Source organism: Phaeoacremonium minimum, assembly GCF_000392275.1.
Source record: "Phaeoacremonium minimum UCRPA7 unplaced genomic scaffold PA7_03_scaffold_20, whole genome shotgun sequence".
In the NCBI taxonomy this organism is placed as follows: Eukaryota; Fungi; Ascomycota; class Sordariomycetes; order Togniniales; family Togniniaceae; genus Phaeoacremonium; species Phaeoacremonium minimum.
The window spans coordinates 15,770-32,084 of record NW_006920927.1 but is presented as its reverse complement, the minus strand read 5'-3'; the positions used below and the strand labels follow the sequence as shown (position 1 = coordinate 32,084).

General features: G+C 45.9%; 1 protein-coding gene across 1 annotated transcript; it reads left to right on the top strand.

The window, feature by feature from the left end:
• Positions 1-4,924: 4,924 nt before the first annotated feature.
• Positions 4,925-5,945, top strand: UCRPA7_252 (putative mfs drug efflux protein; the record flags this gene model as incomplete). Its single annotated transcript, XM_007912849.1, has 2 exons — positions 4,925-4,943; positions 4,999-5,945. 2 exons carry the CDS (start codon positions 4,925-4,927, stop codon positions 5,943-5,945), a joined length of 966 nt encoding a protein of 321 aa, XP_007911040.1.
• Between the last annotated feature and the right edge of the window lie 10,370 nt (positions 5,946-16,315).

Here is a 16,315-nt window from a genome sequence, read left to right as displayed (position 1 = left end):
CAAATAAATTGGAGTGAGAGGAAACTCAGCGTCGAGATCGAGAACGTTGTCAAAATTCGTGATAGCGTAGAATAACGTAATGAGATAGACCAAGGTAGTGATGAAGCTGCTAGTCATTTGTGCAGCCATAGCTTTAGGAACATTGATAGCAGGCCTATAAGAATTGATCAGATATGGAACAGGGGATGGGCTTTGTTGAACCTGCTTGCGTACCGCGGTATTTCTTCTGCCATATGGGTTGAGCAGTCAGGGGTGCCTATGTTGAAGCTCCCATTGAGCATCCCAAGAACAAAGACCAGGCCATTGCTGGCATATCCTGTGTTATTTTTCCAGTCCTTCCAAACGAAGGCAGATGTTGCGTATTCTCGGCCGCCAGCCGCTGGCAAAGATGCAACAGCAATGATACTAACGAACCACCCGCCGAGGCATAAAAACATCAGAGCATTGTTGATAACCGGTAGCCATCTGTTTGCGAACAAAAGGGCTAAGGCTGAACCCCAGATGAGAACAATGTAGATGATGAAAACATGCCATCGCTGTGGCTCAAAGCCTGGGTGCGTAATTGCATACATCTCAACAATAGAGCTGCCAGCAATGGTGGCTAGTGAGGCTCCGCCAAAGGCGTAAGCCAAGCTATTCCAATACCCAGCAAAAAATCCAACAACGCGACCAACGCGGCGACCAGGAGTAATTGAGGCCCAGTGATATACCCCCGCGCTTGATGGAATTGCGGAAGCAAGTTCGGCGAGGGAGACAGTGATGAGGAGATAGAATATCCCTGAGGCAATGCTATTTACTGTTAGTGCTTACCGTGAATATTGAAGTTTGTTTGCTCACAATTCATATATTACCCCTGGTGAGCCTCCGTTATAGATAGAGAGTGTCTGTAGCAGATGTCTTGTCAGTTATCTTTTCTTGGTTGAAGGTTTTGGTCCTAACAATTGTCGCGCCTGTAATGGCCCAGCAATTACCAATAACGATAGCCACAGCGCACATGTTGATTAGGCTCTGAGACATTATTAGTACGACATAAATTATAGCGGTCGAGATTATACGAACAAAATTCCGCTCCAATTCTTGGACATGCCCCGACGCAGTAACGACCTCGCCCTTTTCGAAGCCGACTTCTCCAGCTTGATTATCCTTGACATTGGGCTGGAGTTCTGCATCTCCGGCCCTCTTCTCTTCGTATTGGGAGGCCATGGCGTAAGAATAGTTGGGGATTTGGTGTGATATAATGAAAATGAGCCGATAATCCAAAAGAAGAGGTCAACCTAGTGATCGGTTGAGACGACAGCAAAATGGACAGACGAGACCACTATCTGATACTGTCAGGGCGAAGAGAAAATGAAAGGAGGAGAGCAGTGAAAAAAGTAATTGAGAGTAGGAGAGATTGTCGAGAAGATTGAGTCGTTGTCCCCTCGCCAATGTCGAATTGAAGATAAAAGATAGAGATCATGGCTGGAATCCACCCATTAATCCCGACCTATGACCTTTAGTGACATAGTAATGAAGCACACTTCACCTTATCTACGAACTGAACGCTTTTGGCTTTAGACGGCACGTCTGGTTATCGCGGACTTGTGCGCAACACTTATTTGAGGCCCACATCGCGGCAAAGTCCGATGATCGTCCCTGCGTCACTTGCCATTAACCTGGATTTGATTGGCTTCCGGACAGCTCAAGCTTCAAGACCATGTATCAATGTAATAAATCTCATGGAAGAGAATTGATTGGAGCATTCGCTATATCATAGCTTCAAGCATTTATCGTGATCGATAAGGGATTTAGTAAAAGAGAGTGTCTATTTGCGCTGTGTGTTTCTAGTGTACTGATAGTACAATATTCTACACCTTAACCCCTCATCCAATCCTTAGTTAAGATAAACTCTCTTGTCGATGCACGTAAAGCATATTCGCAAGCTCGTTGATGCTCTTGTAGATTTGAAGATAGTGTGTCTCAAACCAGCCTCATCTTGGGATTTGGTGTCCTCAACAAATTGTTTGTGCAAGGACTAGGTTGCTTGGAAGATTTTAATTTACGGTGAGATAGGACAACGCCCAGTAAGAATGGTCATCTACTGTTTAACTGCTATCGTTCAATCTATTTGTTACTTTCGATGCATTCAATCTCCAAGAGATGAAATATTACAGATAGAACGAGACTTAGTACCTATTATCTTTTCTGTTACGGTTTCATTCAAAAACAGTTGAATTCTCGATATTCGTCCTCATCTGACGTTTGATATCTCTCATAATACGACCAGCTATACTGCAGAAAACTCCAAACTCTCTTGGTCTGTTAGCAACCATCAATGAGCTGGCACAAGCTGTATGTGACTGACAGCTTTAATGGCATCACTTCTGTTCCTTATGAAGCCGATCCCGATCGCTCTTGCCGCAGGGTACACATAAACACACGCACAGGGATCTGCAGTTTCTAGAAGTTGATTGTTAGTCTTGTCTAGCTGTCTGTTGATAAATAAATGTCATCGTTCCGTTGTATGATCTTCACACTAGCCAGGCAGTTTAAGACCAGTGCCAAGTACCTTTGCTGCTATCATAGGGCACATGTTTATTGGATCAGATTTGGCTCAGATCACTCTGCCCAATACACCCCATAACATACAACGAGATATAACACTATTGTCTCTCTTCATAGTAGCCAACTTAACAAGATAAAATGTTTTGAATCAATAGTACTCTTTTTGATGCTTGCAGGCTGCTCTGACAGGACCAACTTCCACAGCATGAGTCTCGAGGTCCCTAACAGTCTACCTACAATGACAACACAAGAGTGCTCTGGCAATGTGATAGGTCACTTATTACATTATTTTCATACAGTGGAGTAAATAGAGGATATTTTGCTGATTCGAAGGTGGCGTTGATTCACATAGCATCACATATATATAACAAACTTTTGGAGGAGGCCCCCAAGTTCCGAAATTGTATTCTACCGAATCAATAACCTACCCACTTCATTTGGTGGAGTAGGGACTTGTACAAGTCTAACACATGGATGACGTTTATTGGGCCGAAAAGGATTCCACTAAATTTGATGTTTTGCAATCCGTATAGAACGCTCCATACGGCATCGTTGTGGATCTGTTACCCCTGTATGCATTATGCTGGCACGAATGATGACTGGCCCTTTCTCAAGTTGCCTTGGAAGTCAGCTTACGGGGCCTCATCTTCCTCTGACATCCTCCGGATCCTCCGGGCCACGTCGAACCAAAGACAACAAGAACACTAGTAGGGCATTGTAAATAGCCACGCGCCCCGTCAACAATTGATGCGGGACTACCCATCAAAAGGGTTAGCAGAATGGGACTGTTTTTGTACAGCAGCTTGCTTGATTACCAACAGCAAGTCTTTTCAGCCTTACAACCCCGAGGAAAATCAGACGCGCTGAAACGTTAAACGAACTTGGTGTCAATTCTACTTGGCAAGGCCTATAGAATTGCGCATTGATTGGTCCACGACGCATGCGGAGACCATGTGAGCTTAGGGATCACCGACTGTGCTTGATAAGTCTGTCTGACAATATGTTATCTAAATTCCGTTTCTGTCCACTGCTGTCAGCCGCATAACAGCAATCGCCAGCTGGGTCGTCCGCAGATATGCTTTTTTGGCAAAGCTGAAGCGCAACCTGATGCGAATGTGCATGAATTTAACAAAGTATTCTGCATGGTATGCTGAACACAAAATTTCAACAATGTTAACGCTTACGAATGGGGATTCCGGTTGTGGCTCTGACTGCCAATGCTGATTGCCTTTGTAGTAGTGCTGACAAGAGCCCTGACTGTCGATCTAATTCCACACTCAGCGCTACTTGACTAGCTTAAAACAGGATGATTCAGAGTGTGGTAGCCCAGCGCTGACCCTTGCCCAGACAATTTGCCCAGGTGAGCTATTGCATTGGTGTGACGCTGTCAGTCTATATAGAGGAGCCCCTGGTAGACTGTTCTACTTCTGATAGCATGCTCTCCCTGTGCATGTAAGAGTCAATAGAAACAAGACGCCGCTACTTAATAGCAACCATGGCGGAGATTCCAACAGACAAAGGAATTTCCAAGCCGGAGGATGATGGTTATGAGACTACTGCCTCTACGTTGGCCGTCCCGGAGAAAAATGAACAGCCTAGTTCTGATCAAAATTCCCTGAAAGCGGTGTCCATCGAGAAACCTGATGTCGAAGCTGCAGAAGCGCCAGAGGCGCCAGAGCAGCCGTTACAGCGAATACTGACAGGATATAAGTTTGCCTTGGTCATGGCGAGCATATTGTCATCAACATTTCTATTCTCACTCGGTACGGATGAGAATGAACCATGATTGGGATTATGAGACTAATGTGATTGATAGACAATACTGTGGTGGCCGATGTACAAGGCATCGTCGCGGATAGATTTGATGCTATTGATAAATTGCCTTGGTTCAGCACCGGATTCGCGCTCGGGGCCATGGCGACGACCCTAGTTTTTGGAAAACTGTATTCTCAGTTCGATGCGAAATGGCTGTACATCGGCACTGTGCTTCTCTTTGAACTTGGCAGTGTGCTCTGCGCGGCAGCTCCCAATAGCACTTGCTTCATTGTTGGACGAGCCATTGCTGGCCTTGGCGGGATGGGGATGTACATCGGCGTGATGACTCTGATTGCGTATACGACGACTATAAAGGAAAGATCGATCTACATTGGGTTGACTGGACTTGTCTGGGGCGCAGGCACAGTGCTGGGTCCTGTTATCGGTGGTAAGGACAAGCTCTATGTTGGATGATCATCGTAATGACAGCTTGTTAGGTGCTTTCGCAGACTCAAGTGCAACCTGGAGATGGGGTTTCTACATTAACCTCTGCGTAGGTGGGGCATTTGCCCCCGTTTATCTCTTTCTCATTCCGAGTTCCGACCCACGACCGGGTGTAAGCTTTATGACACGTCTTAGGCACAGTAAGTATCGAGCAACATGCCCTTATGTTGAAGAGACCTAGCTAACTATGCACAGTTGACTTTGTTGGTACTATTCTATTTATCGGCGCGACGGTTGCCTTCGTCATGGCTGTCTGCTTCGGAGGCATCCTCTATAATTGGAACTCGGGACAAATGATAGCTCTGTGGATTGTTATGGGCATCCTCTACATTGCTCTTGGAGTGCAGCAAGTGCAGACAATTTTCACTAACAAGGTTGATCGCATGTTTCCCGTCGAATTCTTCACAGCCAAGTACAACAAGGAAATCCTTATTCTTTTTGCATCAATCGCCGCGGCATCCACTATCGCATTCACACCTCTTTATATGATCCCATTATACTTCCAGTTTACACGTTCCGATGGGGCGTTGGACGCTGGAGTACGCCTGCTGCCGCTTATCTGTACAATGGTGTTCTTTTGCATCGCTAACGGCGGCATTATGGCAGCTACAGGCTACTACATGCCGTGGTACTTGTTTGGGGGCATTCTCAGTCTCGTTGGCGGGGTGCTGTTCTTTGCTGTGGTCGACACAGACACATCGACCGCAAAAATCTATGGGTATAGCGTGTTCATTGGTATCGGTTCGGGGTCCTTTATACAGTCGTCGTTCTCTGTAGCTCAGGCTATAGTCGAGCCGCACAACATTCCTAACGCTGTGGGCTTTATTTCTCTTGGCCAAGTCTCTGGGCTCACTATTGCGCTGGCTATCGTCAACAGTGTATTGGTGAATGGTGCCCAGGACAGACTTACCAAGATTTTGCCCAATCTAAGCAAAGACGCTGTGCAAGGTGCTATCGCGGGAGTCAACTCTATGATATTTGACGGCTTGAGCGCTGAAAAGCAAAGAGAGGTCCTTGACGCGATTGTGAAAAGCATCAGCGACACTTATGGCACAACGATCGCAGCCGGAGCTTTGGTGATAGTCATGAGCGTTTTCATGTCAAGGCAAAAGCTGTTCCTGCAGGCGGGCCAAGCTGGCTAAGGTAACTGGAACGGGCGACATGGGCTCTGAGAACTCCTTGCTTGGAGATCAGGAATGATATCAAAGCGGCGCACTTCAGTAGGGTTGCTCGGCCAACGAATTGACACTCATTCTGGCACGACACTTATTAGGGCAGTTGCAAGATAGATCTTCTAGTTAAGCATGGCGAAAGGCATGAAATTAAAGTTTAGTTAGAGTGCGAGGATGCTTCAAGTGCGGGACCCGCGGGTTGTACAGCCTGGGCTTGAAGCTGGCTTGAAGCGCTTCCGTTTCTAGCATCCGTTCGGAAGTGGCGGTTTTAAACGGTTTGAGCCCGCCAAGGCCAATAACCCCTGAGGGTATTATGAGTTGCAACCGCTCCCTCCTATTTAAATGTGTCCCAAAAATCACATTCCAATAAGTGAATTTCAATCTAGGCATAGAATCCTTATACCCAAGACACCTTCAGCATTTCAGCAAGTCTTCTCACCGAAAATCTGAAAGTCCTCTCCTGTCAGGCGCTCTCGGCCTCCCTCCCGAGCACATATCATGGCCCGGCAGAGAAGAACCTCCAGTTTTGGAGGTGATCCACGAGGAGACACAGGCGCTCCGGCTTTTGCAATACTCATCATGTCCCCGGTCCCTCGCACATCTCCCATCGGGCCTGCTCCTCGCCGTATTGTCGTCAGTAGTCAGTCCTCCATCTGCCGATACTGTGTTCTAATATAGACGAGAAGTCCACCAGAAGTGGTGAATTGTCCCCAAAACAGCATATGACTCCATGGCAATGGTTTAATATCTTTTCGAGACGCCACACATGCCTAATCCCTTCATTAATCATTGTCATGATTGCGATGCTGTACCTAATCCACCCATCGGAGTCCAACCCTGTCCACCAAGCAATCTTTTTATCGTACCCTTTACCCCGTAGGAGCCCGAATACACCAAAACTTTACGGAAAAGGCGTGAATGATCTTGCATTCGTCGCCTTCTACACGGTCGTGCTCTCGTTCATACGAGAAATATTGATGCAGCGCTTAATACGACCTCTAGGGACGTATTATGGAATCCATAGTCGCCATAAGAGGGCACGATTCATGGAACAAGTGTATACGGCGATGTACTTCGGTATTTTTGCACCCTACGGACTAGTTGTCATGTCGCGGTTACCAATATGGTACTTTGATAGTGCAGCAATGTTTGAAGGATATCCACATCTTGAGCACGAGGCTCTGGTCAAGGCATACTATCTACTTCAGGCCAGCTACTGGCTGCAGCAAGCGATTGTGTTGTTGTTACAACTCGAGAAACGAAGAAAAGATTTCAAAGAACTCGTCGGGCACCATGTCGTCACGCTCGCTTTGATATGGTTGAGTTATCGATTTCATTTCACCTACATCGGCGTTGCCGTCTATGTGACCCATGATATCTCTGACTTCTTCCTTGCGGTATGTGCCCATGAGATAGAGCAATCAACTCTTCACTGACGGTTATAATTACAGTCATCTAGAGTCCTCAATTATCTTGACTCACCTCTGACCGGTCCTTACTACTTAACATTCGTACTTGTATGGATTTATATGCGTCATTACCTTAACATCCGTATTTTATGGGCAGTGCTCACTGAGTTTGCTACCATCGGCCCATTTGAACTTGATTGGAAAGCACAACAGTACAAATGCAGGATCAGTCAGATGGTCACTTTTGGACTACTCGCAAGCCTGCAAGCTCTCAATCTGTTTTGGCTATTCTTAATTTTTCGAATTTCATGTAATTATATCATTACAAGGATTCCAAAGGATGAGACCAGCGACATTGAAGGCGATGAGACCAACGACGAAGATGATATACTGGACGCAGCATTAGAACATACCGGAATCAGCATAACGTATGGAGAAATGAATGGTCATTTGAAGGAAAAAGGTCATCTATGCCCAATGGTGACTAGCATGGAACAACATGAAGTCAGCGACATGGAGCCCATTAAGAAATCTCAATGATCTACAGCGGTGGGGAAAAGGACGAATATTTGTGGTTCTAATGGTAGGGGGGATCTTGAGCGAGTCGTGAAACTGTATCAGACTATATATTTGATTGCAGCTATTTGTTGGAAGGTCATCTACCATAATTAAGAGAGACTCTTATACTCATCAAGTCCATCGACGGCCCTTTTAGTCTATATAGCATTGTTACGTCATCGGTTGGGTTATCCGACAGCACTACCCTGAGTTCATGTATCCTGTCAGCTTGGGGTAGGATTGGCTGTGACAAATCTTGTTTGCTTGGGAAGCTATCGAGGAAGAAATTATCAGCGGTGTGGGCATCGTGATAGAAATCCCTCTCTTCAATCTCCATCACCCGCCGTGCGACTCTTGTAGCAATCCTTGAGTCCCAAATTCCCTCCCTGTGCGACGCAGATTCCAGTAGCTTGATAGATTGAAGTCGAATCCTGTGAATGCGGCATTTAATAGCCATGAAGTACAATGGAGGAATCCAGCCAACATCTATCATTGACCGTGACATGTCGATGGCAAGCTCAGACAGGACTTGAGAATGGGAAATTCCAATCTTCCTCAACTGGACTGCTCGCTCAAGAAGAATCATGAAATGATCCGTAAATGAGTCGAAAATAGTCTCATCATCGAACGACAGACATGTTCCTGCCATGATGAAGGCCATGGTATGATATGATTCAAGTAATATGCAAATTTGGGCGGCGTATTCTTTTTCCCTTAGAGTTTCTAAGGATGCTTCATATGCAACAAGCCATTGAATCAAGCCCTTCTGAATCAGCTGCTGCTCATCAGCTAGCACTGTAGAAAGAATAGTAGATTTCTCAGAAGTGCGTTGCTGACGATTTTGTTCGGTGAGAAATAATACTCTATTCAAGAGTTGCTCTAATGGTTCCCAAGCTGCTTCCATAGACTGAAAGAAACGAACCGGGGAGATATGCCTAGGAGGCTGTAGAGATAGGTACGAATGCTGAAATGTTTTCTTGAAAAGTTCAACTTGAGTCTGAAGCCTTGAGAAGGCTTCTATGATCCATGTGTCGACTAGATCAGGGGCGTTGGTCAGATTCGAATTATCATCACCTACAGCCCGATGATATTGTGACTCTCGGAGTACCTTCAGTCCACCCTCAAGATGGGTTTGGGCAGTCTTGAACCGACCACGAAGGAACTCTAGAGAAACAAAAACTATGCAGGTAATAAGAGCGACGCGAATAGATGCCCTATCATTGCACAAGAAAAGTGGTCGGAGATGATGTATTGCTTTAGTGTAATGTTGCAGCATGAATTGCTCTTGCTCGTCCGGGACGTTTTTGGTTACATCTTGGTCAACCTTTCCGGGGGTGTCAGACTTATGAACAGAGCTCAAAGTAAGGATTGCATGTAAGACGGCCGGTTCATTCCAGGTTGCTTGAAAGAGCAATGTCTTCCAGAACTCTAGGGCAAAGGGACCTGGAATTTTTTTGGCGGTTCGATATCGAAACCAATCAAAATACCGGTTTTCCTGAGCATTTGTTCCAAATGCAGAAACACGTATCGATGGCCAGCAGGCAAGATCTTTGGTCCCCGACTTAGGAGCGTGCTCGCGGTGGCCGTAAAAGTTACCACCGCCGCCCCAGACTCCGTATCCGTCACAAATCCGACCACTGGTTGTACATCGAACACATACTGGAAACCGCTCATCGCATTTGACCTTTCGGATTCTGGGTCGCGGAACAGTTACTGGACTTGGTCCTATTGGCAGTATGGGCAATAATCTGGGGGTATTGTCCGGACTACTTACTTGCAAGTGCGGCACCCTGACTTGACCTTGACTCTCGCCTGGGGACCTGTGCGGGGCTTCCCGGATTTCATCTCAATATCCCCGTCTACATGAGAGACTTCTCCTTTGCTCGCACGCTGATGTTGCGCGATTCAAAATTTAGTGAGGCAAAGCCCTGCACGCGCCGCGAGGTCTTATCGGCTCGCTCGGGCCAAATTGATCCTATTGGCGTAATAGCGGTTCGCGCATCTGCTTTACGATTGGTATGCTCGCAAACTCTGTCATTTGATTGGACAGATATACACTATAATCCCCACTAGTACGAAACTGTCAAAACGCTTACAATCCGGAACGGTAAGATCAACCGTTTCGATATTACTGATAGCTGCAAATCTGATGAGTAGATCATACAATCTGATCTAGATAGATGAGGGACTTCCGCGGAGCCCGTAGCCTTCTATGTAGTATCCCCCGGAGTTCCGGTTCTAGTCTTTTGTGAATATGGCCTTCGACTGAGCTGTCTCGTCACTGGCTAGCGCTGGAAGTACCAATTTGACGCAATATGATCATGTAGATGTTTATATGTTTGTCATGAACCCATGGCAATGTCTCATAAATCACTCATGTTCTTGAAATCTACAGTTTAAAGATATTGAGAGGAAATTAAATCCGTATCTTGTAGCAATAGTTTTTCATCGCCGAGCTCATTATCTACGATAGGAAAGCTCTCGCCCGGCGATAGCTGGAAGATCAGTATTGCTAGCTAACATTGTTTTCACAGAAGCTACCTCAACCTCATGAGTCTGTGCATTCTCCCAGACCGAATGCCGATTTGAAAGGACAATCTACTATGTTGCATTGCTTATGGTAACTGAAGGGACAAAAGGTGTTAGAAATTACTGTGCAAAAGATCTGTACTATCCCGAGACCTATGGCTTGGTTAATATTGAATAATATAGCGTTACAAATGCGAGTTCTATAGCTTATGGCTCGCATCTAGCCTGGCCATTCTGGATTTCAATTATCGAACTATGAAGATCCACACCATCATGCCTCTAAAACTACAACTTTCTTTGCCGTGAAAAAAAAGCCAGATATATTTGTAAGCAATTAACATCAAAGGGAATAAAACGGATTACTTGATAGAGCATTGGAAGCTTTCGCAAGCTTTTATTACACACTGAAGTCGGTTTGTACTCTTCCAAAGAATTGTCGATTGTCCCACGCAAAACACCATACTAAGTTTGGGAGTTCACATGCTGTACATCTCTTCTCATGGACTTGTTAGCATATATCAGAAGTAGAATACCGTAAACATTGGTGGAACAATATATGGCCTGCCTGATTCAATCCATTTAGCCCGTAAATCTCATGACTAACAACTGCCTGCACTGATCGGGATGGCATGTGACTCTATTGTCAAGGCGCTAGCAGGAGCTAGCAAGGAGGTATAAATGTCATCAGAATCCAGTATCGAGAATCTTAGCATAGTAAAACAACCCTACCGAACATATAATCAACCATGTCTGGATGGATGCGCTCAAGTAAGTAAAAGATGGTTGGAGGACATCCGCAAATTCCTTGTTTATGCACTGAATACTCCAAAATATGCTCGTTCTTATGCCTTTCTATAACATTTTTCTTACATAAAGAACTTAGTCTGAGATTTTCACTCCAAAGCTCAAAAGTCTCCTCTTTAAATGTGTTAGGAGAACCACCGAGCATCTTATTACCTGCTGGTGATCAATAAGCCTGCCCTGTTTCTACCCATTCCAGGGCCAAGGATCCTTCTGCAGTCAGCGTGCCTTTTCAGCCCCGACCAGACAGCGGCCACATAGAAATATTGGCAGCTCGTAGACTAGGGTGGCCAATTGAGAGGCGGTGGCTGACGCTAGGGATGCGAAGCTAGCCCTCTTTTCTCCTGTGATAGCCTTCTCAATATCCGAATCCTCTTGTTAGGAAGCCACGGCGTAAGCTGGACTGCGCAGGCTGAGAGCAACCTATAAAGCGAGACAGCTGGCGCCCCGTCATTGAATTCTTCTGTCCCTCAGACCATTCCTTCAACAATAACTTTCTATTACTGTGCAATGCGTTACCTACTTTCGGTCTTCCTTTTAATCGTACCGCTTGCAGCGGGAATTCAATTTACAAGTCCCGCCGGCGGCGAGTCCTTTACCCAGGGCGAAGGTGTAACAGTCGAGTGGACAAGTGTCGATACCGACCCATCCACCTTCAGCCTATACCTCTGGAACTTTGCCAACTTTCCGCCTTTTTATGAGTTGCTTCTCTTTAATACTGAAACATCAACTGGAACGACAATAGTATCATTACCGTGTGGCATAGTCGCGTCTGATCAATACCAAATGTATGCCACAACAATTCCTCATTGACTGCTATACTCACATGAAGAAATTTACTAGATCCGCCATCAATGGAACTAATGTGTATGTAATATACGCACAGACTGAGGGTTTCACTATTACTAGCGGGGCGTGCGTTGCGCCGACAAATGCTACTTCAGCTCCCGGCGTTGTGACGGTGACGGTCACAGCAGAAGTCACCTGTGGATCTAGTACGTTTCTACCCTGTGGTTCTGCACCACAACCGCAAGAGTGATCTACCAGCTAATAGTTAGCCTCTTAGACGGGACTACTGTGACGACAGTAAAGCCGTCGTATCCGTCGAGTAGCATTTTTTACTCGCCAACATCAACAGTTACCTTTGTCACAGTAAATCGCGCGATTGTGGCTATGCTCTCGTGGCCATTACTGGCGCTATGTATGGCTACCGTTGGTATACAGCTTTTATAAGACAACTGTTATACACTTAATTTACATATAAATCGGCCAGGAATATTCTTCGTTATTGATGACAGCAAGATAAGTCTAAGCATGCACGGTTTGAGTTCGGAACATGGCCTCAGGCAATTCCCCTACAATTGCGTTATCAAGTTGAATGTTCATAAACTCCGAGATAGGGAGACTGTTGAGGCTGCGAAGACATGTAATCAATTTAGCAAAGCCTCTCTTTCGGTTCAACTTTGCTTCACGATGTGGTGTGGAGTCGATTGTTGGGGAACAGGGGATAGTCTCCGAGTCTCATGACCTCATGGTTAATTAGTAGCAGCATTTGATGAGATTGAGTACGTCTTTTGATATATAATGATCTTCGTTAAGTGGGTTTGAGGCGTTAATCCATGCTTGATCCTTTGCGTTGAAATTAAGTAAAATTGATCGCTTTTAAGGTAAGCCCGAGCACTGAAACCGTCTTCTTTCGAACAGCAACTCGACTGACATCTGAGATCACACTCATTTAGGTCAATTCTGCAAGATTGCTTGTGAACCTTCGGGGGAAGTTTATGCAGACCTAGGACTTCTCGCATAAATAGAATGTGACAGGCAGCACGAAGAATTCTCGTTTCACACTCCTAGTTGAGACTCCAGATTCCAGATAACACAGCAATCATGCTTTCCGCCCTTTCTTGCAATTCAAGGCTGTAGCTCAGTCATGATGCAGAAAGTTTGATATTTTGGTTTCAACTCGATGTTGCTCGATTGTCTTGGAATCCCTTTTGAAGGATGATTATGCAAATTACAAATCTTTGCCTTGCACTAATTTTTCCACGCGCAGCAGCTCAACTTCTTCGACAAAGGCGGCCATTTTGAGTTGGGAGACCTTGGAGTTGATCACTTATATACCATTCTTCGCTTCCAACACCATTCTGTGCATAGAAAACTCCAGTGGGATCAATAGCTTTCCTAATATTGAACAACCGGTCATAGGTCGCAGATCCATAGAACGACTGTTGAAAGTCTGGTTCTATGACGTCCCCCTCGCTGTGATATGAACCAGCACCGGGTGAAACATCACGTAGAGGCTTAAGCCATTCGTTCGTAAAGCGAGTACTGAAATCCGATATTTCGGCCCAAAGCATCTCGTTGGGCCATGTGACAGCATGAATGACATACAGAGCGTTCTCACGCCAAGAGGGATTGACAGCGTTGTCAGGATATGATCCAATATTTGCGGTGAGAGAATACCCAACAAGAACCACACCACGGCGGAGAAGGCCTAGTAAGGCCGTACTAGTTCCCTAAAACAGGCCAGGGTCCTCCAAGTTGACTTCGGAATGAGGCGACTCGCGATCTTGGAATTAGTGGTTCCAACAATCTCAGCGTCAGTCATGGCTTTCCACGCTGGTAAGTAGCTGTCAAACTCCTGCCATTCTAGATTTGCTGTTACACCTGCCTCAGACCACGCGCTCAAAAGAGGCGCAACAAGGGCTTGGTGCTCCGCACTAGTCATGTTTGGTGCAAACCACGCACTTATTAGAAAGACAAGATCGTCCCCAATAGTAGGGGCACTGATCCAATATGCGTAGTTACCGGCTTCATTGTATTGGGGGACTTTCTGCCAGTAGATTTCGATAGCTTTTCATAGTGTCTCACTTGCAAGCTCCGGACCGGAAGATATCGTCAGACTCATCACAGAAGCGACAGATAGTTTTGGATATGCCTTTATAGTCAAGACACAACGACTCCAAAGGTACTACCACACCCTCCACACAGAGCCCAGAACAGCTCTTGATTCTGCTCGACATCAGCAGTTACGAAGCGGCCATCGGGCGTAACAACATCGATGCTGAGGACCTACTGCATCTCAGATTATGACGGAGAATGAGGGTTGAAACATAAGAAATTTCTGCTGAACATACACTGTCAGCAGCAATTCCCTACTTGGACGACATTGGGGAGTGTCCTCCTCCGAAGAGATAACCACCACCGGCGCCAATTGTTGTACACAGGCCACCGACGACAGTAGAATCATGCGCGTCTGCTGCCTCGTACGTCTGGTGAATCAGGACCCCCGCACCTATCTTCAGAGCACGTCCTGAGTACGATTGGGCCTGATACCTCTCGAAGAATTCAATATTGTCAAGCAGGTGCGTCCATATCGACAAAGAGCCAGCACCTGCTGAGCGGCTATTGAAGTCATGACCCGTATGTTTAACAATTAACCGGAGGTTCAGATTCCGAGCGAAGTTCACCGCCAGCTGAATCTGAGCAACATTCGTTGCATTAACAATGTAAGATGGAAAGCCGCCCAGGGAGCAATCATCGGCAGGTTCGTTGGTGGGAAGACAAGTCAAACCCTGCCATAAAGGATACATTAGGTCTGATAGATCTGGGTAATGGATGCTGACATTATTCCAATGCTTAGTTATGTGCGAACATGCTACGGCGTCGCGATTGCTCCGCGAGTCATAACACACGGATGCTAGGGGTACGGTTTTTATCAATGCTCCGCCAGTGAGCAAATCAAAAACATCCCACATGGAGTCATTGGGGTATTCCGAATCTTCTGGATATGTCTTACACTTGCTGTATTTTGACTGTGTCGCGCTATCTGCAAATGTGAAGAGAGTCACATGTGATAAGGACAATGTAGTCAAATAACTAAGCACTGCGTCCGTTAGAATCGACTCACCTGTGAACCTCTCAGCCGCAGGAGCCACTGTAGACCAATTTGCATCTATTTGGTGTCAGCAGTGCCTCCAAGCATGGGAGAGGCCCAAGTCAGACTAATTTCCAATCCATTTATCTGCATTGTCGGGATCACAGCGGAGTATACAAACGGATTTAGAGTGTCTAGCATGCTTGCCTGGGCTAGTTGCGACATTGTCGTGGCGTTATTGAGAGATTTTCAAGTCGGCCGAAAAAGTGTTGAACAACAAAAACAAAAAGTGTGCCAAATTGCTTTCTCGTGGGTATAAATTTGCAGTGCAACAATTTGATCTACAACTGAATTCGATAGTGCTAAACGACGATTGACTTCCCAACAAAGAGCAATAGAGTCTATTCCCGCCATCGTCACCAAGCTCCACTAGGATTCATTCCCCTGCGTTACAGTTTTTTTTCTGCCAACAAACTAAACGCCATCTGATTAGCTGTTGTAGAGACTTTCAATTCCGCGCCGTAGATCTGCATCGCGACTAGATCCTTCGTTCCAAATCATTGTCTGAAATGACGAGGCTTTCTAACTGAACGCAATACTTTGTACAGGCAGGATTTGCTTCGCTGCCGAGATGTGGACCCAAACAAGGAGCTGCCAAACGCTGAAGTAACGCATCAAAAGCTCTTTTGAGAATCCGAACCGTACCCTCGATTGATTCAAGCCATATTTGCCAAGATAGATGTTGTTGATTAACCGAGGTCCTAAACTACTGTACCAGCAGGCGAGCGAACAAGAACAATTGCGTTGATTGTGAGTGTTACAGCTCAGTTATAAAAGCCGGAACTACAATAGCCCCGAGAGTCTCTGCCACACTACCATTAGAAACAACCCTGTCGCGCTTGGCTTTGCAATCCTGGAGCTCAATGCCAGGCTGCTTGTGGGCTGGAATACCAGTCAGAAGCGTTTTGACGAGCCCGAGGCTATCAAACTCAACTGTGTGTCCTTTTATGCATACATATTAGCGGTCCTTTGAACTGACTCGTCACGACCTTGCTGCGGGTACAATAATTACTTCGCTTCGACCATGATGTTTATGCATCTCGGGCAAGAAGGGATGATGACAGAGGTGGACTGACTTTTAAATAAAGCATCTGTATGGACATCCT